General features: G+C 50.9%; 1 protein-coding gene and 1 long non-coding RNA gene across 6 annotated transcripts in view; both read left to right on the top strand.

Annotated features, from left to right (window-relative positions):
* The window catches only part of MYOCD (myocardin), a 65,612-nt gene extending 60,644 nt beyond the window's left edge, over window positions 1-4,968 (top strand). For 4 of the 5 annotated variants that reach the window (XM_075579628.1, XM_075579631.1, XM_075579629.1 and 1 more), the window contains 3 exons: window positions 78-200; window positions 600-657; window positions 1,837-4,968. In XM_075579628.1, coding sequence (XP_075435743.1) covers window positions 78-200; window positions 600-657; window positions 1,837-2,375 — 720 coding nt within the window. In that variant the 3' untranslated portion in view covers window positions 2,376-4,968. The remainder of the gene's footprint in view (window positions 1-77; window positions 201-599; window positions 658-1,836) is intronic. The other variant, XM_075579630.1, reaches the window with a different exon arrangement.
* A 5,313-nt stretch (window positions 4,969-10,281) lies between these two features.
* Window positions 10,282-26,311, top strand: part of LOC142472500 (uncharacterized) — a 37,706-nt gene continuing 21,676 nt past the window's right edge. Inside the window, exon 1 of the long non-coding RNA XR_012789734.1 lies at window positions 10,282-10,493. This is a non-coding gene — a long non-coding RNA (uncharacterized LOC142472500). The remainder of the gene's footprint in view (window positions 10,494-26,311) is intronic.

Raw genomic sequence — 26,311 nt, 5'->3', positions numbered from 1 at the left:
AATATTTCTCAGTAACAAGGGGGTTGATTTTTTTTATTTTCATTAATATACATATATTTACTTGTATTTCCATACAGGTGACATTTATACAACCAACTCCCCAGACAGGTCAAAAGTTTTCAGTTCCATGCCCGAATTTCTCTAACGCAACCTCCACTGTTTCCAAGCAGCCCCCCTCCTATGAGGATGCAGTCAAACAGGTAATAAAACCACCATTTTGCCTTTCTGGAATGATGGGCCTCACACCTTTCTCTTGATGTCTATGTTATATTTTTTAGAAGTCCTAGATTTAAAGCCGTTTGTTGACATTTCGGCCCACAGATAGGAACAGACACCCAGTGCATGGAAAATAAAGCATTCACCCAATTAAAGTTCAGAGAACACTGGTTTTCCTTGGGCTGGAATAATAATAAAGTTGTCTTTGAAGAGCTAGGCCCAGAAGCCTTTCTTCTCGTGTCACCATGGAATCCAATGACGGTATCGGAGGCTGGTTTTCTTATACCGTGCCGCTCCTGCTGGGGTTCCCTACGGACAAGCAGCCCTAAGAAAAAAACATGCTTCCAGACACAATTCTTTAATGTAATATGTTTATTTTGCAGCAAATTACAAGAAGTCAGCAAATGGATGAACTCCTTGATGTTCTTATTGAAAGTGGAGGTAAGAGGACAATTAAGGTTCCTGCCTTTGTCTTTAAGGGGAGGCTATGTATCGAGCTTCAAAAATATTAATGTAATAAAAAAAGCCGGTGCTAGGAGGCTGGTGCACCTATCTAATATGCTGTAGATATGCTGTCTTCTCCTTATCTGGAAGCTTAAACCCCCAGTTCTTTGACAAGAGCGCCTCATAGCATATTGAATATGGTCTAAGAGAGACTAATGTGACATAATAATATAACACAATGGGAATAAGTGCTTCATACATAAAAGTAACAAAAGGACTTGGAGTCCCTGCCCCGAAGAGCTTACAATCTAAGTGGTAACTATGGAGAACTTACAGAGGCAGGAGGAGGGTGCTCTGGTAAGGGCGTCTGCAAGGGGTCAGTGCATATAGGGTGTATGGGATCACTAACGAGAAACGTTGTGTTATCAGCGGGAACAATGAAGTCTGCTACATCTGTATATCATTAGAAACTGGTATTTTCTTGTTTCTAAGGCTGTGCTTATAGTGTCGGCGACAGCGACGTCGCGTCGTCACGCTTACTATAAGCGCACGGATTGGTCGCGATCGCTGGAAGTCATTTCCATTTGATTCTCCAGCGACCATCGCCTGACCGTCGCGTCGCCGGCACTATAAGTGCGGCCTCATTGAGCTTTAACCTTATTAGTGCTACAGGGGAAATATAATACAATACATGTGTGTGTGTGTGTGTGTATATATATATATATATATATATATATATATATATATATATATATATATACGAATTGAAATATTACTGTATGCTCATTTGCATGTCTTAGACAGGTCTGCAACCCCGCCTTTCCCCATTATCGCCCAGCACACAGCACTTCCACTGCAGCAAGGGATTCTGGGAAATGACATGCAGTGGAAGTGCTGTGTGCTGGGCGATAATGGGGAAAGGCGGGGTTGCAGACCTGTCTAAGACATGCAAATGAGCATACAGTAATATTTCAATTTGCTATATGCTTTGCTGTGGAGGATTTTTGTCACTTTTTTTACCCACCATAACTTAACTAAGTACATACATACATACATACATACATACATCACAACTCAGCAATACACTATTCTATTTGATGTCATAGACTGCAATTGAACTGTCACTATGCTATGCCGGCTAAGGAAACATTTCATTTCTGTTTTACGTTACACCAGAAATGCCAGCAAATGCCAAAGAGGAGCGACCCTGTGTCCAGAAGCTACATCCAATGAGTGTCCCTCCTGGAAACTCCAACGCCCCAACTTCCAATGCTCACCTTCCATATGACCACTGCTCAAACAACGACAGTCACCTTGAAGTCTTACTGAATTCCCACAGTCCTATGGGGGCACCCGGTGAAATGGCTCTTCTAAAAATTGGAAATGAGGAGTCCAACTATGAAGGCGTTATGGATGGATTTCCAGGAAAAGCAACCAAGGAACATCTACCCTCCCAAGAAATCTTAGACACTGCTCTTTCAGCCATGGAGACCCAGATGTCTCCCTCATCTTCAGAAAGCACTGCCCTACAACATTTGAGTTTCACGGAGTCCCCTTGGGAAACCATGGAATGGCTGGATTTGACACCGCCAAGCTCAGCCTCTGGTTTGGGATCACTCACCACTACCGGTCCCAGTATCTTCAACACAGATTTCTTAGATGTTACCGATCTGAACTTAAACACTGCCATGGATCTGCATCTAGAGCAATGGTAATGTAATGGACAGCATGAAAGACTTCAGGTTCTATAGATATCAATGCAATATGCCAAATTCAGAATGCAAGAAATACCAACTCTCATATTTAATCGGTATCGCTGAATGCAAAATGTTAAGACTCTACCATCAAAAAAAACTATGATCAGTAACCGGTGATAGAAGACGGATTATTTCACAATATGAATTTGCCACTTAAAACTATTCAAAAGTTTATTGGGTCCATGGTTCTGTTGTGTTTGTTGAGGTCTTTGGAAATGTAGGTCTAGAAATGATATGTTTGAATCAGCCACGCGAGTCCAAAATGTATTTCAAGCCCTTTGCAAATCGATCGTTTTCAAATGCCCATTACAAGCAGCTGGAGCCCCAAAGCCAAAACACACCATGAAGACCAATTTTAGTGGGGCCGCCTTAATAATCAGGAGATGGACTTCTATAGTTCCCTTGTGGCTGTACAGGAGATACACGTATAATCCTGTGTAGGACTAAATTGCACTAATGGCAGATATCGGGTGCTCACAAATCCCAATATCTTATCACTAAGGGGGAACAAAAGATCAAAAAGCTCCTTGTATCACAGTCATCTGCTCAACGTGTCCCTACATGGGGCATTTAAAGGTTTTACAGCGCACTACGTTCTAAACTGCCTCTATCCCAAATGACAAGACCAAAATCTATCGTTGAATACACAGTTAATTAGTATTTCAGTGTTACGTGGTATCCTTCTCATTTGGACTAACAATTGATATTATAAGACAAGATTCCGAGGGCTCGCTCTCCTCTTCCTCAGGTCAGCGATACTGAAGGAGAGGGAGAGCTCCCGAAAAAACGTGTCTCATAATATCAGTTAGTCCAAATAAAAAAAAAGTTATTACCTAATACTGAAATACTCATTTACCCTGCAATTTCAAACCTGGGCTAACAGCTATTTCTACGCAATTCCTTTAATACAGTAATTTAATAAGCAAAGGGCAGATATATTTAATCTTATAAGCAACAATATACAGTATCGCTAACATAAACCAAAGGCATAAAATACATTTGTAACCGCTGGAATTCAGTATGTCTCAGTAGTTAGATCCATAAATGTAATATTTAAAATACCAAAGTAAAATTAACCTCTTTCCTGCCAGAGAGGCTTCAAATACTGTATATTTTATACAAAAACGAAAAGATTTTGCCAGAAGACAAAAAAACATACTAAATAAATTCACTTGGATACAGGTGTTACCATTTTCTTACACACTTTAAAGTTAGCAAAGTGTGTACTCAATGAGATGTCTGTATTTTTACTATATACTGTGTCCACGTGTTCTTACATGAAACATCTCAGCAGAGTTCAAGGTTTTTCTTCTCCAATACACTTCATCTTCCAACTTCAAACAGCCCTGTCAAATCAAATCGCAATAATGGTACTTGTATTAGTATACGCCATGCAGAGCGCTTTGTAATTGTATGTCGGACGCATTGATGCAGTCATCTCTGGGACATTATCCCATTATCCTACCACATTGCAGATGTTCACAGCTGTGTGGTAGGATTGGGGGAGACCTGTATCCCGGGGTGTAGTCCAGCAAGTCACTAAACTACTGTACATCAACTTCACAAGATGCAATCTCCTCACACAGATCTTCAGAGAAACGCTTGGGAGAAAGCGGTTTAGATGAGTATATTTGCTATGGATACGTTCCGTACCAAGAACAAGGGAGGAATCGCATGCAGCAAACATACAAATGCACCTTTGGCGTAACTGCTGAGATAATGATTGTGCATTAGGCACGGGAGGCCAACTCCAGGCCTCAAGGGCCACCAACAGGACAGGTTTTCAGGCTATCCCTGCTTCAGAACAGTTGCCCCCAATCAGTGGCTCAGTCAAAGACTGAGCCACTGATTGAGCAACCTGTGCTGAAGTGGCTGTCTTCAACTGAGCCACCTGTGCTTAAACAGGGATATCCTGAAAACCTGACCTGTTGGTGGCCCTTGACGACTGAAGTTGGCCGCCCCTGGCATAGGATATCCAGCCAACTGTTACATCTGTTCCCAAATCCCAACTCAAGACTCATTATAATGATGCTAGCTTTGTTTCTAAGCATGTAGGGGGGGTTTACACCTTGTTACCAAACAGGGGTATGAAACTGCACCAGATTGAATGAATAAATGCCATAGGAAGCCGCAGGACTTCTCCTCGCTAAACTGGGCGCTGTTTTTGTACCACTTTATGGCCCCGTTTTGCAATAGAGAGACTTGGAAAGAGAAACCGCCCCATAAGGCTGCAAAAAATCCTATAGAAAAAGTCATCGGATTTATAGATTTCTTTTGTAAATCCGGTGCTGTTTATTTTCCGCCTAGCGTGTACGTGTATATATGTATATATTGGTGTGAGGGCCTTTTGTGTTCTAGGTATTGCACTGCTTAAAGGATCACTGCACAAAACAGAAAACTATTTTTACAAATATATATATTTTTTAATCTTGTTTAAAAGAAATTCAAATTTTTGGATAAGTTTCCGTCTTACAGACTTTTTCAACCTGGAATTTTGCATGAAACATGCAACTGCTCTATTGCTTCTAAAATACTGTACACAACCAATAAATGTTATATATACACTGTGTTACACACACAATGTTTGTATAGATATATACGCACACTGTATGTGTATATAGACATACAGTATATGTGTGTGATATATATATTTTGTGTATATATACGCACACTGTGTGTATGTATATATCTATACAAACATCTGTGTGAGTGTGTTAAAAACACAAGTATACACACAGTATATGTGTGTGTGTGTGTGTTAACACACATTTAAAAACTTGTGTGCAATATATTAAATATTTACGTCAATTCCCCTACTGAACCAATTTTTTCAGACATCATTCCTCATAACCTTTTTAAGGGTTGATATCTATATGGATAGGATTGTATTTATGCTACTGGAAGAAACACTAACTTTTTTGACTGTTTAATATTGAAACATTAAGGAGAAGGTGAAATGTAGAAAGTAACAAATCTCCACCCTGTTGTAACATTTACACTGTGTATATCTTCTTATTTTGGGTACTTTTTGAAAGATTTGTGTTTTTTTTTTATTTTTTTAGAACTGTTAAGAGTTTATACCAAAGAAAAAGGATGTTCACCGTTTCAAACCATGACATTATTGCATGCTGTATATAGATAGGAGTAGATGTTTATAATAATATTTGAAAGCACCATTTTTCTATTGTACAAATTGTGTTCACTGTGCACTGCTAATGTAGAAAACAACCACCGTTTGTCTAAAGTTTTATTTTTAAGAGAATAACTTAGAAGCCATTCCATGCAGATCCTACGTAGCACTTTATGTCAACATAGCGTTCACCTTCCAGCGAAGGGGTTAATTTGCAGTTATGCATGTCCCTTTGTATCTTGGTTTAATGCGGCAATAACCCTTGTGCGGGAGAAAAGATGCAAACACCCTCTCTAAGCAGGAGGAAGTCGCCAAAAATTCCTGCTGCTTGGGTTAGAACAATATGGCTGACTGCATCAACTGAAGCTTTAGTTCCCGTCTGGTGAAGTCCGTGCCCTCACTTGCCAGAGCCAATCAACACTAACACTAAGAATAAGACGGGCAGAGGATTCTGGGAGACAGAACATCAACCATAGTGTCAATCCCAAAAACAATTGTTTATAAGCAGTAGGATTGAAACCTTTGAAAGTCAGGATAGTCGTTGTGCCCGCTCAGGACCAAATTCTTTTAATGATTCCCAGAGAGACCAGAAGAAGGAACAAATAAATAATATTTAAACACACACGATTAGGGGTGATAGCTGCTTTAACCTTTGTCCATGATTTGTACGTGCAGGAAGAATCCTTTCTAGATATACACACCAATATGTCCAATTAAAAATACTGTCATAAGTCATAGAGGCCCATATTTACTAAATGGTGCTAGTCAATAAGACATCTTATGCCTCAAAGGGGTCATTTAGCACTAGAAGGGGTTTTATGGAATAGCATAGCTCAATAAATATGGCCCCAAATCAGACATGCTTAAATGAAGTACACACCCTAAGAGAGGTCCCACTATGGACTGAAATATTGACCACAATAAATAGGTCATTTAATTTGTAATTTTCCCAAACCTGCAAAACCTCACAGATCTCTTCAGGTGTACAGAGCTTCCAAAACCTCACAGGTCTCTTCTTCAGGTGTAGAGAGCTTCCCAAATCTCTCAGGTCTCTTCTTCATGTGTACAGAGCTTGCCAAACCTCTGGTTTCTTCTTTACAAGAACATTTGAAGAAGAGACCTGTGAGGTGTGAAAGTGCTGTATATCATAGTCCGATCTCCTGCTGGTCCACTAAAAGATAGCACAAAGATCGCACAAAGATCGCACAACCCACAATAAATGTACAATTGATAAAACCGTAACGGCCGTTACAACTTCCCTAGTGGATATTTTACTTTGCACAAGTGCCTGGCCAATGCCGGCAAATATGTTCTTGAACCAACAAGCTCCAGGAAGTAAGACCATGAGAGACCCTACTGTTTCCAGGGGAGGCCAACGCCACCCCTGAAGGACCACCAACAGGTCAGGTTTTCAGAATATCCTTTCTTTAGCACAGGTGCCTCAATCAGTGGCACGGTCATTGACTCAGCCACCTGTGCTGAAGCAGGGATATCCTTAAAACCTGACCTGTTGGTGACCCATGAGGACTGGAGTTGACCACTCCTGAAATAAGGGTTCAGAGGTTTCCAAGCGGAGGTATGGATGATATGCCTTTAACCCTTTGGAAGAGAGGAGCACGGAAATAAAGACTAATAATAAAAAATACAAATAAAGATATATCTGCCACGCACAGGTCACAGTAACATTAAAGAGTAATGATACTCTGCTCGAGTGCAGGAAGGCACTACTGTATTCTTTTCAATAAAGGGACAAAACCCGACACGGATCGTAAAGGGAGAGTTTATTGTAATAAATAATAATATGATGTCCGGCTTTGTCCCTTTATTGAAAAGAATAGTGCAGAGATAGAATAATGAGACTGTATTAACACAAATCCCTTGCTAATTAATAAGAACGCCTTTGGGGTTGCTTTGTATATAAATAAAAGAAGGTATAATGGCCATTGGTAAGTTGTCGTTCCATCACAATCCCAGCCGTGGAAACGCGTGATACCGGGATGATGCGGCGAGTGAAAGGTCCCATGTCCTGTACAGTCTCTTATAATGTTACCGACTCACATATTATTGATCTAGATCTCCAATTTATCCCTCATCTGTTAATTGGTCATCCTTCTGTATAACAGATATAACTTAGCACCCCTTAGTAAATATTGCCCAAAGACACCCTGTGGCCTATTCAAACAAATTAGCTGTAAGGTGTCTTCCTGCGACGGGTGCTATTGTATGACGTGGCGTCGCTTACTAAACGTGCGCCACTATCTATTCAAGAAAAGTAACATGAGCAGGGTTTTTGCAAACTTCCCATCTGACTCTCTCTATGCCACTTTTTCTCTCTCTCTCTCTCTCTCTCTCTCTCTGACACTTTCTCTCTCTCTCTCTCTCTCTCTCTGACACTTTCTCTCTCTCTCTGACACTTTCTCTCTCTCTCTCTGCCACTTTCTCTCTCTCTCTCTGCCACTTTCTCTCTCTCTCTCTGATACTTTCTCTCTCTCTCTGACACTTTCTCTCTCTCTCTCTCTCTCTCTGACACTTTCTCTCTCTCTCTGACACTTTCTCTCTCTCTCTCTCTCTGATACTTTCTCTCTCTCTGACACTTTCTCTCTCTCTCTCTCTCTCTCTCTCTCTCTCTGACACTTTCTCTCTCTCTCTCTCTGACACTTTCTCTCTCTCTCTCTGACACTTTCTCTCTCTCTCTCTGACACTTTCTCTCTCTCTCTGACACTTTCACTCTCTCTGACACTTTCACTCTCTCTGACACTTTCACTCTCTCTGACACTTTCACTCTCTCTGACACTTTCACTCTCTCTGACACTTTCACTCTCTCTGACACTTTCTCTCTCTCTGACACTTTCTCTCTCTCTCTGACACTTTCTCTCTGACACTTTCTCTCTCTCTCTCTCTGACACTTTCTTTCTCTCTCTCTGACACTCTCTCTCTCTCTTTGACTGACTCTCTCTCACACTCTCTCTCTGACACTCTCTCTCTCTGACACTCTCTCTCTCTGACACTCTCTCTCTCTCTCTGACACTCTCTCTCTGACACTCTCTCTCTCTCTCTGACACTCTCTCTCTGACTCTCTCTCTCTGACTCTCTCTCTCTGACACTCTCTCTCTCTGACACTCTCTCTCTCTGACACTCTCTCTCTGACACTCTCTCTCTCTCTCTCTGACACTCTCTCTCTCTCTGACACTCTCTCTCTCTCTCTCTCTCTGACACTCTCTCTCTGACACTCTCTCTCTCTCTGACACTCTCTCTCTCTCTGACACTCTCTGCCCTAAGATGAGGATCCTCCTGTCTCGATTCCGTGGTTGGAATCACCTCCCATATATTTAAAGTAGAACTATTTTTGTTTAGACTCCTCCACCCCCTCCCCTTACAAGATAGGAACAGGGGTTTCCCCCCCCTCCCCTTCACCGCCCCCCTCCCCTCCACCGCTCCCCCCACCCCTCCACCGCTCCCCCTCCCCTTTACCCCACCCCTCCCCTTCACCGCTCCCCCGCCCCTTCACCCCACCCCCGCCCCTTCACCCATCCCCTCCCCTTCACCGCTCCCCTCCCCTCCCCTTCACCGCTCCCCTCCCCTTCACCGCTCCCCCGCCCCTTACAAGATAGGAACAGGTGTTCTAACGGGTTGTAACAAACAGGACAGGGTTGGAAAGAGTTTTTAAAAAACTTCTAAAAAGTTACAATTTCCCACCCGAACGCAGAATTTGACGCATCTTATTATAAAGTTTCGCTGGGTAACCTGCTGCGTAATCGCGCTCGCAGCTCACACTCAAAATATCTTCTCCGGGTCCGACACGTCTCGTTACACAATGCTCATTTACATAACGAGGGGCAGTACATTTACTGCTGATATAAACAAGATCTTTCAGTTATTTAATATTTAAGAAATGTTTGTGAGGGGAAAAAAAGGAGAATTTATTCAACGTTATAGTATTCATTTAATTGGGAACGTGTGTTGCGTATTCTGGGTATGTGCCTTTTACCCTTTCAATGCCAGAAGGACATGCAGTGCATTGCAGGCCCTGCTGGCACTTAAGGTAATACCAAAAAATAGTGCCTTAATTAAGCAAACTATATATATATTTAAGCCTGTTCGCTTGAAAATGCATTTTGGTTAGAGAGGATTTATTAACTGCTGGCTTGCATTTTCTTGCACATATAAAAATGTTCATTTTATATCAATTGGGTCTTTGTGTTAAAAAAAAAAAACTAACAAAAAAACTATTTGTATTTTCTATGTTGTTCACTGAAAGTTAAATTGTGTAAAATATTTTTAAGCCCTTTTTGTGCCAAAAATCTGCAATTCCATTTTTTTGAATAAAAAAAAAAAAAAAAAAAAACTTTATAAAACGTTCTCAGTTTTACTTTGTGTTAACCGACACACACACACACACACACACACACACACACACACACACACACACACACACACACACACACACACACACACACACACACACACACACACTGCCCCCCATTAAAATGTGAGTGTTTATATATATATATATATACTCCTGTGTGATTGGTTCACACACATACTGCCCCCTGTGTGATGAGCTTACACACGCACACGCACTCACACTCACACTGCCCCCTGGCAGGTTTCACTCCAATGTGCTCTGAACATGTGACTGGGATGGACATGAGATGCAGCCAATAATAACAGCTGTGGAAGAGGCGGGACTGAGAGGGAGAGGCGCCCCTTGAGTTAGATCTGCGTGGACCTGTGGGCAACCAGGCGTGGTTGAGGATTCTGAGTGTGCACGTGGCAGCAGGAGCAGAGAGTTAAAGTGCTGTCGGAGGGGACCCTCACCCGCTATAAAACCGTGGTACCGAAGAACAGGTCTGCGGCAGTTAGTACAATGCGAGCGCCCACTCTGTACTGGCACCAGCACACGCCAACATACCCAGGACTGGGCTACTACACCACTGACCACTGAGGTGACGGAGGGAGGGAGGTGACAGGGAGGGAGGGAGGTGGGAGGGAGGGAGGTGACAGGGAGGGAGGGAGGGAGGTGACAGTGAGGGAGGGAGGTGACAGGGAGGGAGGGAGGGAGGTGACAGGGAGGGAGGGAGGGAGGTGACCGGAGGGAGGGAGGGAGGTGACAGGGAGGGAGGGAGGGAGGTGACAGGGAGGGAGGTGACAGGGAGGGAGGGAGGGAGGGAGGTGACAGGGAGGGAGGGAGGTGACAGGGAGGGAGGGAGGGAGGTGACAGGGAGGGAGGGAGGTGACAGGGAGGGAGGGAGGGAGGTGACAGGGAGGGAGGGAGGGAGGTGACAGGGAGGGAGGGAGGGAGGTGACAGGGAGGGAGGGAGGTGACAGGGAGGGAGGGAGGTGACAGGGAGGGAGGGAGGTGACAGGGAGGGAGGTGACAGGGAGGGAGGGAGGGAGGGAGGTGACAGGGAGGGAGGGAGGTGACAGGGAGGGAGGTGACAGGGAGGGAGGGAGGGAGGTGACAGGGAGGGAGGGAGGGAGGGAGGTGACAGGGAGGGAGGGAGGGAGGGAGGTGACAGGGAGGGAGGGAGGGAGGGAGGGAGGGAGGTGACAGGGAGGGAGGGAGGGAGGTGACAGGGAGGGAGGGAGGGAGGGAGGGAGGGAGGGAGGGAGGGAGGGAGGGAGGTGACAGGGAGGGAGGGAGGTGACAGGGAGGGAGGGAGAGAGACACACACACACACAGAGACACACACACAGAGACACACACACACACAGAGACACACACACACACAGAAAATTATATAAATAATTTATTGACATTAATTAAAATTAAATAAAAAATGAAGACATTAATTGGACATTCCTCATTGTCATTCCTGACCTGACCTTGGGGCTTGTTTATATAATATAAAAATGTGCTAAATAAATAGCAGGGGAAAGCAGAAATATGGTTGTGCATTATTATAAACTAGCTGAGAGCCCCGGCGTTGCCCGGGATGTTTGTGGTGTGGGTGTGGCATTTGGGTGAGGAGTGGTCAACGCGGCCCATGTGCGGTGGTAGTGCTGCTGTGGCTGTACTGATGGTGATTGTATCGGTGTGCTGATTTTGGAGGGTTTGGTGCTGATGTGGGGGTGCGGATGTGGGGGTGCGGATGTGGGTGTGCCGATGGGGGAGGTGCAAAGGTGCCGATGTGTGGGTGCTGATGGTGTTGATGGGGGCTGGGAATGGCGGGGAGCCGAGAATGCCAGTGTGCTGGGGGGGCATGGGATAGCGGTGTGCTGATGTGGTTTTGCTGGGGATAGTGTGTGTGTGTATACGTGTGTGTGTATACACACGTGTGTGTGTATACACGTGTGTGTGTATACATGTTTGTGTGTGTGTATACATGTTTGTGTGTATACATTGTATGTGTGTGTGTGTGTGTATACATGTGTACGTGTGTGTGTGTGTGTGTGTGTGTGTACGTGTGTGTGTATACGTGTGTGTATACACATGTGTGTGTATACACATGTGTGTGTATACACATGTGTGTATAGACGTGTATACACATGTGTGTGTAGACATTGTGTGTATGTATATATTGTGTGTGTGTGTATACATGTGTACGTGTGTGTATACACATGTGTATACACATGTGTGTATACATGTTTGTGTGTGTCTATACATGTTTGTGTGTATACATAGTATGTGTGTGTGTGTGTGTGTACATGTGTGTGTGTGTACATTTGTGTGTGTATACATTTGTGTGTGTGTATACATGTTTGTGTGTGTGTATACATGTTTGTGTGTGTGTATACGTGTGTGTATACATGTGTGTGTATACACGTGTGTGTGTGTGTGTATACATGTGTGTGTGTATACAGTATGTGTACATGTGCGTGTGTGTATGTCTCCATGTGTGTGTATACACATGTGTATATACACATGTGTATACACGTGTGTATACACGTGTGTATACATGTTTGTGTGTATACATAGTATGTGTGTGTGTGTGTATACATGTGTGTGTGTACATTTGTGTGTATACATGTGTGTGTATACATGTGTGTGTGTATACATGTGTGTGTGTATACATTATGTGTATGTATACATGTGTGTGTGTGTGTACGTGTGTGTGTGTGTACATGTGCGTGTGTGTATGTCGCCATGTGTGTGTGTACGTGTACATGTGTGTGAGTATACGTGTACATGTGTGTGTGTGTACGTGTCTACGTGTACATGTGTGTGTGTGTCTACGTGTACATGTGTGTGTGTCTACGTGCGTGTGTATACGTGTGTGTGTGTCTACGTGTGTGTCTACGTGTGTGTGTGTCTACGTGTGTGTGTGTATACGTGTGTGTGCGTATACGTGTGTATGTGTGTCTACGTGTGTGTGCGTATACGTGTGTGTGTGTGTCTACGTCTGTGTGTGTGTCTACGTCTGTGTGTGTACACGTGTGTCTACGTGTGTGTTTGTACGTGTGTGTTTGTACGTGTGTGTGTGTCTACGTGTGTGTGTGTGTGTGTGTGTGTATACGTGTGTGTGTGTGTAAACGTGTGTGTCTGTGTGTATACGTGTGTGTCTGTGTGTATACGTGTGTGTGTGTGTGTATAGGTGTGTGTCTGTGTGTATAGGTGTGTGTGTGTGTGTGTATAGGTGTGTGTGTGTGTGTGTGTGTATAGGTGTGTCTGTGTGTCTACGTGTGTCTGTGTGTCTACGTGTTTCTTTGTGTCTACGTGTGTCTGTGTGTCTACGTGTGCCTGTGTGTATACGTGTGTGTGTGTATACGTGTGTCTGTATAGGTGTGTGTGTGTGTGTGTGCGTGTGTGTCTGTCTACGTGTGTGTGTGTCTGTCTACATGTGTGTGTGTGTCTACATGTGTGTGTCTGTGGACGTGTGTGTGTGCCTACATGTGTGTGTGTGTGTGTGTGTGTGTGTGTGTGTGTGTGCCTACATGTGTGTGTGTGCGCCTACATGTGTGTGTGTGTGTGGTCTCTGTGTGTGTGTGTCTCTGTGTATGTGTATGTATATATATATATATATATATATATATATATATATATATATATATATATATATAGTGTGTGTGTGTGTGTATGGAGGGTTGAGGCTGGCAATGAAGGAATGGGGGGGTGTGGGGGGAGAGCTGCTTACCTTGCAGTCGGCAGCATGTTCCTCGAGGTGAGGCCTCCTGCAGGGCGGGAGCCCCCCCGGCAGGGCGGGAGCCCCCCCACTGCCCTCCGGCTCGAGGTGAGGCCTCCTGCAGGGCGGGAGCCCCCCCGCTGCCTCCGGCTCGAGGTGAGGCCTCCTGCAGGGCGGGAGCCCCCCCGCTGCCCTCCGGCTCGAGGTGAGGCCTCCTGCAGGGCGGGAGCCCCCCCGCTGCCCACCGGCTCGAGGTGAAGCCTCCTGCAGGGCGGGAGCCCCCCGCTGCCCACCGGCTCGAGGTGAAGCCTCCTGCAGGGCGGGAGCCCCCCCGCTGCCCTCCGGCTCGAGGTGAGGCCTCCTGCAGGGCGGGAGCCCCCCCGCTGCCCTCCGGCTCGAGGTGAGGCCTCCTGCAGGGCGGGAGCCCCCCCGCTCGAGGTGAGGCCTCCTGCAGGGCGGGAGGGCGGGAGCCCCCCCGCTGCCCTCCGGCTCGAGGTGAGGCGGCGGTGCCGAGGAGCGTTGCAGGCGGCGCCGGGTAGGCTGGTCTTTGCTGTGAGGGGGGTGGGAGAGGTGAGCCGGTGCCGAGGAGCGTGCGGCGAGGCCCGTGGGTATGCTGCCTCACCCATCCGGCCGCTCCCACGTGGATGTGAGGCGGGAGGCAGCGTGTTGTGGCCGCTCCCCCGCGTGTGTCCCGGGCGCTCGCTCCGCTCCCCCGCTGACTGTAGCGGCGCCGGGGTGTGAGCTTGGGGGGGGGGGGGTGTGAGCTTGGGGGGGGTGTGTGAGCTTGGGGGGGGGGTAAGCTTGGGGGGGGGTGAGGTGTGTGTGAGCTTGGGGTTGGGGGTGGGGGTGGGGGTGGGGGTGGGGGTGGGGGTGGGGGTGTGTGTGTTTTTTTTTTTTTTTTTTTTTTTGTGGACCTTTGGCCCGTCACTCCGCCTCAGGGGCGGGCCAAGGGGGTGGTGTGAGTGTGTGAGGCCAATGAGAGGTGTGCGGGGGCGGGCGGCCCAAGGGACCAATGAGATTGCCGCTAGGGACACCGGACATCCAGGCAGGCAAACATACAGTGCTTTCACTAATATAGTATAAGATATATATGTTGCTACTTACACTTACAGTACTTATTGTACAGACTGTGTCACACGTGCAGCGGCAGCTTTGCCTCTGAGCAGCTCCAGACTGTCTGACACACCTTCTCCTGTGCTCCTCGTGGCAGTCACTGTCACAGGTCAGTGATATCACTGCCATCCCATGGATCACTGCGGCCCCTCCCACCCGGCATCTGTCCAATCCCCTGCCGTCTTGCTGAGCTGCTCCTATCCTCCTCAAATGGCCACCAATCTCCTGCACCGTTACTCCCTGGTAGTGTAGGGTGGTGTGCTCTGCTCATACTCTGCCCCCCGGCTCTCGGCATTCTCACCCAATCCCGTGCATTTTTGCATTCTACTATGAAGGAGTATGCCGGGGCGGGGCTTTGTAGATTTCCGGCCGGCACGCAGGGGATTGGTTGAAGGATGTCTAAAGCCCAACCCCCCCGCATTCTATTCTACAAGTGAAAAAACTCACCAGCTGAGTCCCGCACCCTCCTCGCGCAGCTCCGCCGCCGCAGACTAGCGCACCGCCGCCCGCTCCACATCACATCTAAGTACCGGGACAAAGGCCAAAACCCGGGACATTTCCGGGACAGGCAGGCTACCGGGACAGTAATGAAAAAAACGGGACTGTCCCGGCAAAATCGGTACAAGTGGTCACCCTAGCACAGTCGGCGTGTGGGACCGCACCCTCGGCGTGTGGGACCGCACCCTCGGCGTGTGGGACCGCACCCTCGGTGTGTGAGACAGCCCCTTGGCGCGTGGGACCGCACCCTCGGCGCGAGAGACCGCGCCCTCGGCGCGTGAGACCGCGCCCTCGGCGTGTGAGACCGCGCCCTCGGCGTGTGAGACCGCGCCCTCGGCGTGTGAGACCGCGCCCTCGGCGTGTGAGACCGCGCCCTCGGCGTGTGAGACCGCACCCTCGGCGTGTGGGACCGCGCCCTCGGCGTGTGGGACCGCGCCCTCGGCGTGTGAGACCGCGCCCTCGGCGTGTGAGACCGCACCCTCGGCGTGTGGGACCGCACCCTCGGCGTGTGGGACCGCACCCTCGGTGTGTGAGACAGCCCCTTGGCGCGTGGGACCGCACCCTCGGCGCGAGAAACCGCGCCCTCGGCGCGTGAGACCGCACCCTCGGCGTGTGAGACCGCACCCTCGGCGTGTGGGACCGCACCCTCGGCGTGTGAGACCGCGCCCTCGGCGTGTGAGACCGCGCCCTCGGCGTGAGACCGCACCCTCGGCGTGTGGGACCGCACCCTCGGCGTGTGGGACCGCACCCTCGGCGTGTGGGACCGCACCCTCGGCGTGTGGGACCGCACACTCGGCGTGTGAGACCGCACCCTCGGCGTGTGAGACCGCACCCTCGGCGTGTGAGACTGCACCCTCTGCGTGTGAGACCGCACCCTCGGCGCGTGGATGAGGGAATTTGTGGGAGCGATGTGGAGAAGAGAGGCTGTAACCGCAGGACCTGGGAGATCACTGGGGAGGCTTCATCCAGCAGTGGGGAGACACGGGCTGGGGAGGATGGGATGAGGGAATGTGGGAGCGATGCGGAGAAGAGAGGCTGTAACCGCAGGACCTGGGAGGTCACTGGGGAGGCTTCATCCAGCAGTGGGGAGACACGGGCTGGGGAGGATGGGATGAGGGAATGTGTGGGAGCAACGTAGAGAAGAGAGGCTGTAACCGCAGGACCTGGGAGATCACTGGGGAGGCTTCATCCAGCAGTGGGGAGACACGGGCTGGGGAGGATGGGATGAGGGAATGTGTGGGAGCAACGTAGAGAAGAGAGGCTGTAACCGCAGGACCTGGGAGATCACTGGGGAGGCTTCATCCAGCAGTGGGGAGACAAGGGCTGGAGAGGATGGGATGAGGGAATGTGGGAGCGACGCGGAGAAGAGAGGCTGTAACCGCAGGACCTGGGGGATCACTGGGGAGTCTGCATCCAGCAGTGGGGAGACACGGGCTGGACAGGATGGGATGAGGGAATGTGTGGGAGCGACGTGGAGAAGAGAGGCTGTAACTGCAGGACCTGGGAGATCACTGGGGAGGCTTCATCCAGCAGTGGGGAGACAAGGGCTGGAGAGGATGGGATGAGGGAATGTGGGAGCGACGCGGAGAAGAGAGGCTGTAACCGCAGGACCTGGGAGATCACTGGGGAGGCTTCATCCAGCAGTGGGGAGACACGGGCTGGGGAGGATGGGATGAGGGAATGTGGGAGCGACGCGGAGAAGAGAGGCTGTAACCGCAGGACCTGGGAGATCACTGAGGAGGCTTCATCCAGCAGTGGGGAGACACGGGCTGGAGAGGATGGGATGAGGGAATGTGTGGGAGCGACGTGGAGAAGAGAGGCTGTAACCGCAGGACCTGGGAGATCACTGAGGAGGCTTCATCCAGCAGTGGGGAGACACGGGCTGGAGAGGATGGGATGAGGGAATGTGGGAGCGACGCGGAGAAGAGAGGCTGTAACCGCAGGACCTGGGAGATCACTGGGGAGGCTTCATCCAGCAGTGGGGAGACACGGGCTGGAGAGGATGGGAGAGAAAGAGTGCTCTGGACAGCTATAGACATCATAAAAGGCTTTACATCAAATATCACAGATAAAAATGTAAAGAAGTCTCATACTTTTATCTCCAAGATATTGCCGCTTATGTAAAACCTGCAGAGACTTGCCAAAAATTGATAGCTTTACCCTTATCTGCCACCAATTTCTATGTATCCAAGCAGGACATAACAGGACAAAGTGTGCCTAATGATCCTTATATTATGTACCATCAATTTCCTGATTGCAATCTCATTGCATGGCTATTGTCAGTGTGCTTACAGTGCAGGGCTTTGTGTGTACACATATCATAACACAGAAATCATTCACGTGCGTGCTATTGCTAGGCAGAGTAACAGAGAAGCCAGACCCCACAAAACAGGGCAATGTGGGATATATCTGTACCTGGAACTCATTATGTTAAGCAGAAACATTTTTACTAAGTAACTCACTGATACAGAGATGTCAACCTCCAGGGACCAAAATCAGCAAGATTTGGGGATTCTGGGCCCCCCCAAAAATGCATTTGAATGGAACACTGCACATTTTGATCAGTGAAATCAACGACTGATAAAAAAAAATCAGCGAGACCGACACCAAACCAGCTGGAAATTCAATGACAAGCCTGGTTATTCCATTAAACATGTCACTGCCATTAATTCACTGTGGTCCGTCGTGGGCCTGCAGCTTCAGCCACTTTGGTGTCAGGCCTACATTGCTTACGGAGACCCATCCAGCAAGTGAAGAAGCAAAGGATGCCACCGACTTAGAATAAACAAGCTCATGCACGTCTTAGACATAATATTTACATGGCAGAACCCTCAGATGTACTGGCCAGCTCTCTCTGTATGTAATGCCAGCACCTTTCACATCTATATGTTTTGTTTAAGCATAAAAGAATATAGCCAGGAAGAAATGTGGCCGTGCTTTAAAACTGCGGGAAGATATATCTTTTCTTCTTCTCCTAACGTGTTGTCAGAAAGGAAGCCTTTCACTGTTGCTTGGGCCCTGTTGTAGGAATGTTTCCCTGCGTCTCCCCTGTTTCTGGGAGACCACACAATGTGTGACACAGACGTGGGAACATTTGCTCACGTTCATGCCTTTGACACTCTTTGGACGTGCAGAGCTCTTCAAAAAGCCACTAAACTGACACGTCTGGATAACACCACGTGTGAACATCTTGGTGTCCATGTTGGTGATTATTTTGTTGTTGTTGCCAAAGTTAGTGAAGATTGGAGAAGATTGGTTATTCGTATAAAAAAAAACTAGTGTACATTTTTGGCTGTGTGAATCAGTAAATAGCTCTCACACTAATGCCGGTTTTGCCAATTTCTGAAATGTTAGCAAACTCAACACTTATTCTCCTCTCCCATCTGTAAGGCGGCTTCTGATCGCGGAACGGTGAAATATACACGCTAAAGATCGGACATGGGGACAGGCACTCCCAGGGGCCCCAAGACATAGTCACTACATCATGGGGACTGGCTCTCCCAGGGGCCCAAGACATAGTCACTACATCATGGGGACTGGCAGTCCCAGGGGCCCAAGACATAGTCACTACATCATGGGGACTGTCAGTCCCAGGGGCCCAAGACATAGTCACTACATCATGGGGACTGGCACTCCCAGGGGCCCAAGACATAGTCACTACATCAAGGGGACTGGCTCTCCCAGGGGCCCCAAGACATAGTCACTACATCATGGGGACTGGCACTCCCAGGGGCCCAAGACATAGTCACTACATCATGGGGACTGGCACTCCCAGGGGCCCAAGACATAGTCACTACATCGTGGAGACTGGCAGTCCCAGGGGCCCAAGACATAGTCACTACATCAAGGGGACTGGCTCTCCCAGGGGCCCCAAGACATAGTCACTACATCATGGGGACTGGCTCTCCCAGGGGCCCCAAGACATAGTCACTACATCGTGGGGACTGGCAGTCTCAGGGGCCCCAAGACATAGTCACTACATCAAGGGGACTGGCTCTCCCAGGGGCCCCAAGACATAGTCACTACATCATGGGGACTGGCAGTCTGGGGGCCCCGAGACAGTCACTACATCAAGGGGACTGGCACTCCCAGGGGCCCCAAGACATAGTCACTACATCATGGGGACTGGCTCTCCCAGGGGCCCCAAGACATAGTCACTACATCATGGGGACTGGCTCTCCCAGGGGCCCCAAGACATAGTCACTACATCATGGGGACTGGCTCTCCCAGGGGCCCCAAGACATAGTCACTACATCATGGGGACTGGCAGTCCCAGGGGCCCCAAGACATAGTCACTACATCATGGGGACTGGCAGTCCAGGGGCCCCAAGACATAGTCATCACTTCATGGGGACTGGCAGTCTGGGGGCCCCGAGACAGTCACTACATCAAGGGGACTGGCTCTCCCAGGGGCCCAAGACATAGTCACTACATCATGGGGACTGGCAGTCCCAGGGGCCCAAGACATAGTCACTACATCATGGGGACTGGCAGTCCCAGGGGCCCAAGACATAGTCACTACATCATGGGGACTGGCAGTCCCAGGGGCCCAAGACATAGTCACTACATCATGGGGACTGTCAGTCCCAGGGGCCCAAGACATAGTCACTACATCATGGGGACTGGCACTCCCAGGGGCCCAAGACATAGTCACTACATCAAGGGGACTGGCTCTCCCAGGGGCCCCAAGACATAGTCACTACATCATGGGGACTGGCACTCCCAGGGGCCCAAGACATAGTCACTACATCAAGGGGACTGGCTCTCCCAGGGGCCCCAAGACATAGTCACTACATCAAGGGGACTGGCTCTCCCAGGGGCCCCAAGACATAGTCACTACATCATGGGGACTGGCAGTCTGGGGGCCCCGAGACAGTCACTACATCAAGGGGACTGGCACTCCCAGGGGCCCCAAGACATAGTCACTACATCATGGGGACTGGCTCTCCCAGGGGCCCCAAGACATAGTCACTACATCATGGGGACTGGCTCTCCCAGGGGCCCCAAGACATAGTCACTACATCATGGGGACTGGCTCTCCCAGGGGCCCCAAGACATAGTCACTACATCATGGGGACTGGCAGTCCAGGGGCCCCAAGACATAGTCATCACTTCATGGGGACTGGCAGTCTGGGGGCCCCGAGACAGTCACTACATCAAGGGGACTGGCTCTCCCAGGGGCCCAAGACATAGTCACTACATCATGGGGACTGGCAGTCCCAGGGGCCCAAGACATAGTCACTACATCATGGGGACTGGCAGTCCCAGGGGCCCAAGACATAGTCACTACATCATGGGGACTGGCAGTCTGGGGGCCCCGAGACAGTCACTACATCAAGGGGACTGGCTCTCCCAGGGGCCCAAGACATAGTCACTACATCATGGAGACTGGCAGTCCCAGGGGCCCAAGACATAGTCACTACATCATGGGGACTGGCAGTCCCAGGGGCCCAAGACATAGTCACTACATCATGGGGACTGGCAGTCCCAGGGGCCCAAGACATAGTCACTACATCATGGGGACTGGCAGTCCCAGGGGCCCAAGACATAGTCACTACATCGTGGGGACTGGCACTCCCAGGGGCCCCAAGACATAGTCACTACATCATGGGGACTGGCTCTCCCAGGGGCCCCAAGACATAGTCACTACATCATGGGGACTGGCAGTCCAGGGGCCCAAGACATAGTCACTACATCATGGGGACTGTCAGTCCCAGGGGCCCCAAGACATAGTCACTACATCATGGGGACTGGTACTCCCAGGGGCCCAAGACATAGTCACTACATCATGGGGACTGGCAGTCCCAGGGGCCCAAGACATAGTCACTACATCATGGGGACTGTCAGTCCCAGGGGCCCCAAGACATAGTCACTACATCATGGGGACTGGCTCTCCCAGGGGCCCAAGACATAGTCACTACATCATGGGGACTGGCAGTCCCAGGGGCCCAAGACATAGTCACTACATCATGGGGACTGTCAGTCCCAGGGGCCCCAAGACATAGTCACTACATCATGGGGACTGGCACTCCCAGGGGCCCCAAGACATAGTCACTACATCATGGGGACTGTCAGTCCCAGGGGCCCCAAGACAGAGTCACTACATCATGGGGACTGGCACTCCCAGGGGCCCAAGACATAGTCACTACATCAAGGGGACTGGCAGTCCCAGGGGCCCAAGACATAGTCACTACATCATGGGGACTGGCACTCCCAGGGGCCCAAGACATATTCACTACATCATGGGGACTGGCACTCCCAGGGGCCCAAGACATAGTCACTACATCATGGGGACTGGCACTCCCAGGGGCCCAAGACATAGTCACTACATCGTGGAGACTGGCTCTCCCAGGGGCCCCAAAACATAGTCACTACATCGTGGGGACTGGCAGTCTCAGGGGCCCCAAGACATAGTCACTACATCAAGGGGACTGGCTCTCCCAGGGGCCCCAAGACATAGTCACTACATCATGGGGACTGGCACTCCCAGGGGCCCAAAGACATAGTCACTACATCATGGGGACTGGCTCTCCCAGGGGCCCCAAGACATAGTCACTACATCGTGGGGACTGGCAGTCTCAGGGGCCCCAAGACATAGTCACTACATCAAGGGGACTGGCTCTCCCAGGGGCCCCAAGACATAGTCACTACATCATGGGGACTGGCAGTCTGGGGGCCCCGAGACAGTCACTACATCAAGGGGACTGGCACTCCCAGGGGCCCCAAGACATAGTCACTACATCATGGGGACTGGCTCTCCCAGGGGCCCCAAGACATAGTCACTACATCATGGGGACTGGCAGTCCCAGGGGCCCAAGACATAGTCACTACATCATGGGGACTGGCAGTCCAGGGGCCCCAAGACATAGTCATCACTTCATGGGGACTGGCAGTCTGGGGGCCCCGAGACAGTCACTACATCAAGGGGACTGGCTCTCCCAGGGGCCCAAGACATAGTCACTACATCATGGGGACTGGCAGTCCCAGGGGCCCAAGACATAGTCACTACATCATGGGGACTGGCAGTCCCAGGGGCCCAAGACATAGTCACTACATCATGGGGACTGGCAGTCTGGGGGCCCCGAGACAGTCACTACATCAAGGGGACTGGCTCTCCCAGGGGCCCAAGACATAGTCACTACATCATGGAGACTGGCAGTCCCAGGGGCCCAAGACATAGTCACTACATCATGGGGACTGGCAGTCCCAGGGGCCCAAGACATAGTCACTACATCATGGGGACTGGCAGTCCCAGGGGCCCAAGACATAGTCACTACATCATGGGGACTGGCACTCCCAGGGGCCCAAGACATAGTCACTACATCAAGGGGACTGGCAGTCCCAGGGGCCCAAGACATAGTCACTACATCATGGGGACTGGCACTCCCAGGGGCCCAAGACATAGTCACTACATCATGGGGACTGGCACTCCCAGGGGCCCAAGACATAGTCACTACATCGTGGAGACTGGCTCTCCCAGGGGCCCCAAGACATAGTCACTACATCGTGGGGACTGGCAGTCTCAGGGGCCCCAAGACATAGTCACTACATCAAGGGGACTGGCTCTCCCAGGGGCCCCAAGACATAGTCACTACATCATGGGGACTGGCACTCCCAGGGGCCCCAAGACATAGTCACTACATCATGGGGACTGGCTCTCCCAGGGGCCCCAAGACATAGTCACTACATCGTGGGGACTGGCAGTCTCAGGGGCCCCAAGACATAGTCACTACATCAAGGGGACTGGCTCTCCCAGGGGCCCCAAGACATAGTCACTACATCATGGGGACTGGCAGTCTGGGGGCCCCGAGACAGTCACTACATCAAGGGGACTGGCACTCCCAGGGGCCCCAAGACATAGTCACTACATCATGGGGACTGGCTCTCCCAGGGGCCCCAAGACATAGTCACTACATCATGGGGACTGGCAGTCCCAGGGGCCCAAGACATAGTCACTACATCATGGGGACTGGCAGTCCAGGGGCCCCAAGACATAGTCATCACTTCATGGGGACTGGCAGTCTGGGGGCCCCGAGACAGTCACTACATCAAGGGGACTGGCTCTCCCAGGGGCCCAAGACATAGTCACTACATCATGGGGACTGGCAGTCCCAGGGGCCCAAGACATAGTCACTACATCATGGGGACTGGCAGTCCCAGGGGCCCAAGACATAGTCACTACATCATGGGGACTGGCAGTCTGGGGGCCCCGAGACAGTCACTACATCAAGGGGACTGGCTCTCCCAGGGGCCCAAGACATAGTCACTACATCATGGAGACTGGCAGTCCCAGGGGCCCAAGACATAGTCACTACATCATGGGGACTGGCAGTCCCAGGGGCCCAAGACATAGTCACTACATCATGGGGACTGGCAGTCCCAGGGGCCCAAGACATAGTCACTACATCATGGAGACTGGCAGTCCCAGGGGCCCAAGACATAGTCACTACATCATGGGGACTGGCAGTCCCAGGGGCCCAAGACATAGTCACTACATCATGGGGACTGGCAGTCCCAGGGGCCCAAGACATAGTCACTACATCATGGGGACTGGCAGTCCCAGGGGCCCAAGACATAGTCACTACATCGTGGGGACTGGCACTCCCAGGGGCCCCAAGACATAGTCACTACATCATGGGGACTGGCTCTCCCAGGGGCCCCAAGACATAGTCACTACATCATGGGGACTGGCAGTCCAGGGGCCCAAGACATAGTCACTACATCATGGGGACTGTCAGTCCCAGGGGCCCCAAGACATAGTCACTACATCATGGGGACTTGTACTCCCAGGGGCCCAAGACATAGTCACTACATCATGGAGACTGTCAGTCCCAGGGGCCCCAAGACATAGTCACTACATCATGGGGACTGGCTCTCCCAGGGGCCCAAGACATAGTCACTACATCATGGGGACTGGCAGTCCCAGGGGCCCAAGACATAGTCACTACATCATGGGGACTGTCAGTCCCAGGGGCCCCAAGACATAGTCACTACATCATGGGGACTGGCACTCCCAGGGGCCCAAGACATAGTCACTACATCATGGGGACTGTCAGTCCCAGGGGCCCCAAGACAGAGTCACTACATCATGGGGACTGGCACTCCCAGGGGCCCAAGACATAGTCACTACATCATGGGGACTGGCAGTCCCAGGGGCCCAAGACATAGTCACTACATCATGGGGACTGGCAGTCTGGGGGCCCCGAGACAGTCACTACATCAAGGGGACTGGCTCTCCCAGGGGCCCCAAGACATAGTCACTACATCATGGAGACTGGCAGTCCCAGGGGCCCAAGACATAGTCACTACATCATGGGGACTGGCAGTCCCAGGGGCCCAAGACATAGTCACTACATCATGGGGACTGGCAGTCCCAGGGGCCCAAGACATAGTCACTACATCATGGGGACTGGCAGTCCCAGGGGCCCAAGACATAGTCACTACATCATGGGGACTGTCAGTCCCAGGGGCCCAAGACATAGTCACTACATCATGGGGACTGGCACTCCCAGGGGCCCAAGACATAGTCACTACATCAAGGGGACTGGCTCTCCCAGGGGCCCCAAGACATAGTCACTACATCATGGGGACTGGCACTCCCAGGGGCCCAAGACATAGTCACTACATCATGGGGACTGGCACTCCCAGGGGCCCAAGACATAGTCACTACATCGTGGAGACTGGCAGTCCCAGGGGCCCAAGACATAGTCACTACATCAAGGGGACTGGCTCTCCCAGGGGCCCCAAGACATAGTCACTACATCATGGGGACTGGCTCTCCCAGGGGCCCCAAGACATAGTCACTACATCGTGGGGACTGGCAGTCTCAGGGGCCCCAAGACATAGTCACTACATCAAGGGGACTGGCTCTCCCAGGGGCCCCAAGACATAGTCACTACATCATGGGGACTGGCAGTCTGGGGGCCCCGAGACAGTCACTACATCAAGGGGACTGGCACTCCCAGGGGCCCCAAGACATAGTCACTACATCATGGGGACTGGCTCTCCCAGGGGCCCCAAGACATAGTCACTACATCATGGGGACTGGCTCTCCCAGGGGCCCCAAGACATAGTCACTACATCATGGGGACTGGCTCTCCCAGGGGCCCCAAGACATAGTCACTACATCATGGGGACTGGCAGTCCCAGGGGCCCAAGACATAGTCACTACATCATGGGGACTGGCAGTCCAGGGGCCCCAAGACATAGTCATCACTTCATGGGGACTGGCAGTCTGGGGGCCCCGAGACAGTCACTACATCAAGGGGACTGGCTCTCCCAGGGGCCCAAGACATAGTCACTACATCATGGGGACTGGCAGTCCCAGGGGCCCAAGACATAGTCACTACATCATGGGGACTGGCAGTCCCAGGGGCCCAAGACATAGTCACTACATCATGGGGACTGGCAGTCCCAGGGGCCCAAGACATAGTCACTACATCATGGGGACTGGCAGTCCCAGGGGCCCAAGACATAGTCACTACATCATGGGGACTGTCAGTCCCAGGGGCCCAAGACATAGTCACTACATCATGGGGACTGGCACTCCCAGGGGCCCAAGACATAGTCACTACATCAAGGGGACTGGCTCTCCCAGGGGCCCCAAGACATAGTCACTACATCATGGGGACTGGCACTCCCAGGGGCCCAAGACATAGTCACTACATCAAGGGGACTGGCTCTCCCAGGGGCCCCAAGACATAGTCACTACATCAAGGGGACTGGCTCTCCCAGGGGCCCCAAGACATAGTCACTACATCATGGGGACTGGCAGTCTGGGGGCCCCGAGACAGTCACTACATCAAGGGGACTGGCACTCCCAGGGGCCCCAAGACATAGTCACTACATCATGGGGACTGGCTCTCCCAGGGGCCCCAAGACATAGTCACTACATCATGGGGACTGGCTCTCCCAGGGGCCCCAAGACATAGTCACTACATCATGGGGACTGGCTCTCCCAGGGGCCCCAAGACATAGTCACTACATCATGGGGACTGGCAGTCCAGGGGCCCCAAGACATAGTCATCACTTCATGGGGACTGGCAGTCTGGGGGCCCCGAGACAGTCACTACATCAAGGGGACTGGCTCT

Source organism: Ascaphus truei, chromosome 22 (assembly GCF_040206685.1).
Source record: "Ascaphus truei isolate aAscTru1 chromosome 22, aAscTru1.hap1, whole genome shotgun sequence".
NCBI classification, from domain to species: domain Eukaryota; kingdom Metazoa; phylum Chordata; class Amphibia; order Anura; family Ascaphidae; genus Ascaphus; species Ascaphus truei.
This window is presented reverse-complemented; position numbering and strand designations above follow the sequence as displayed.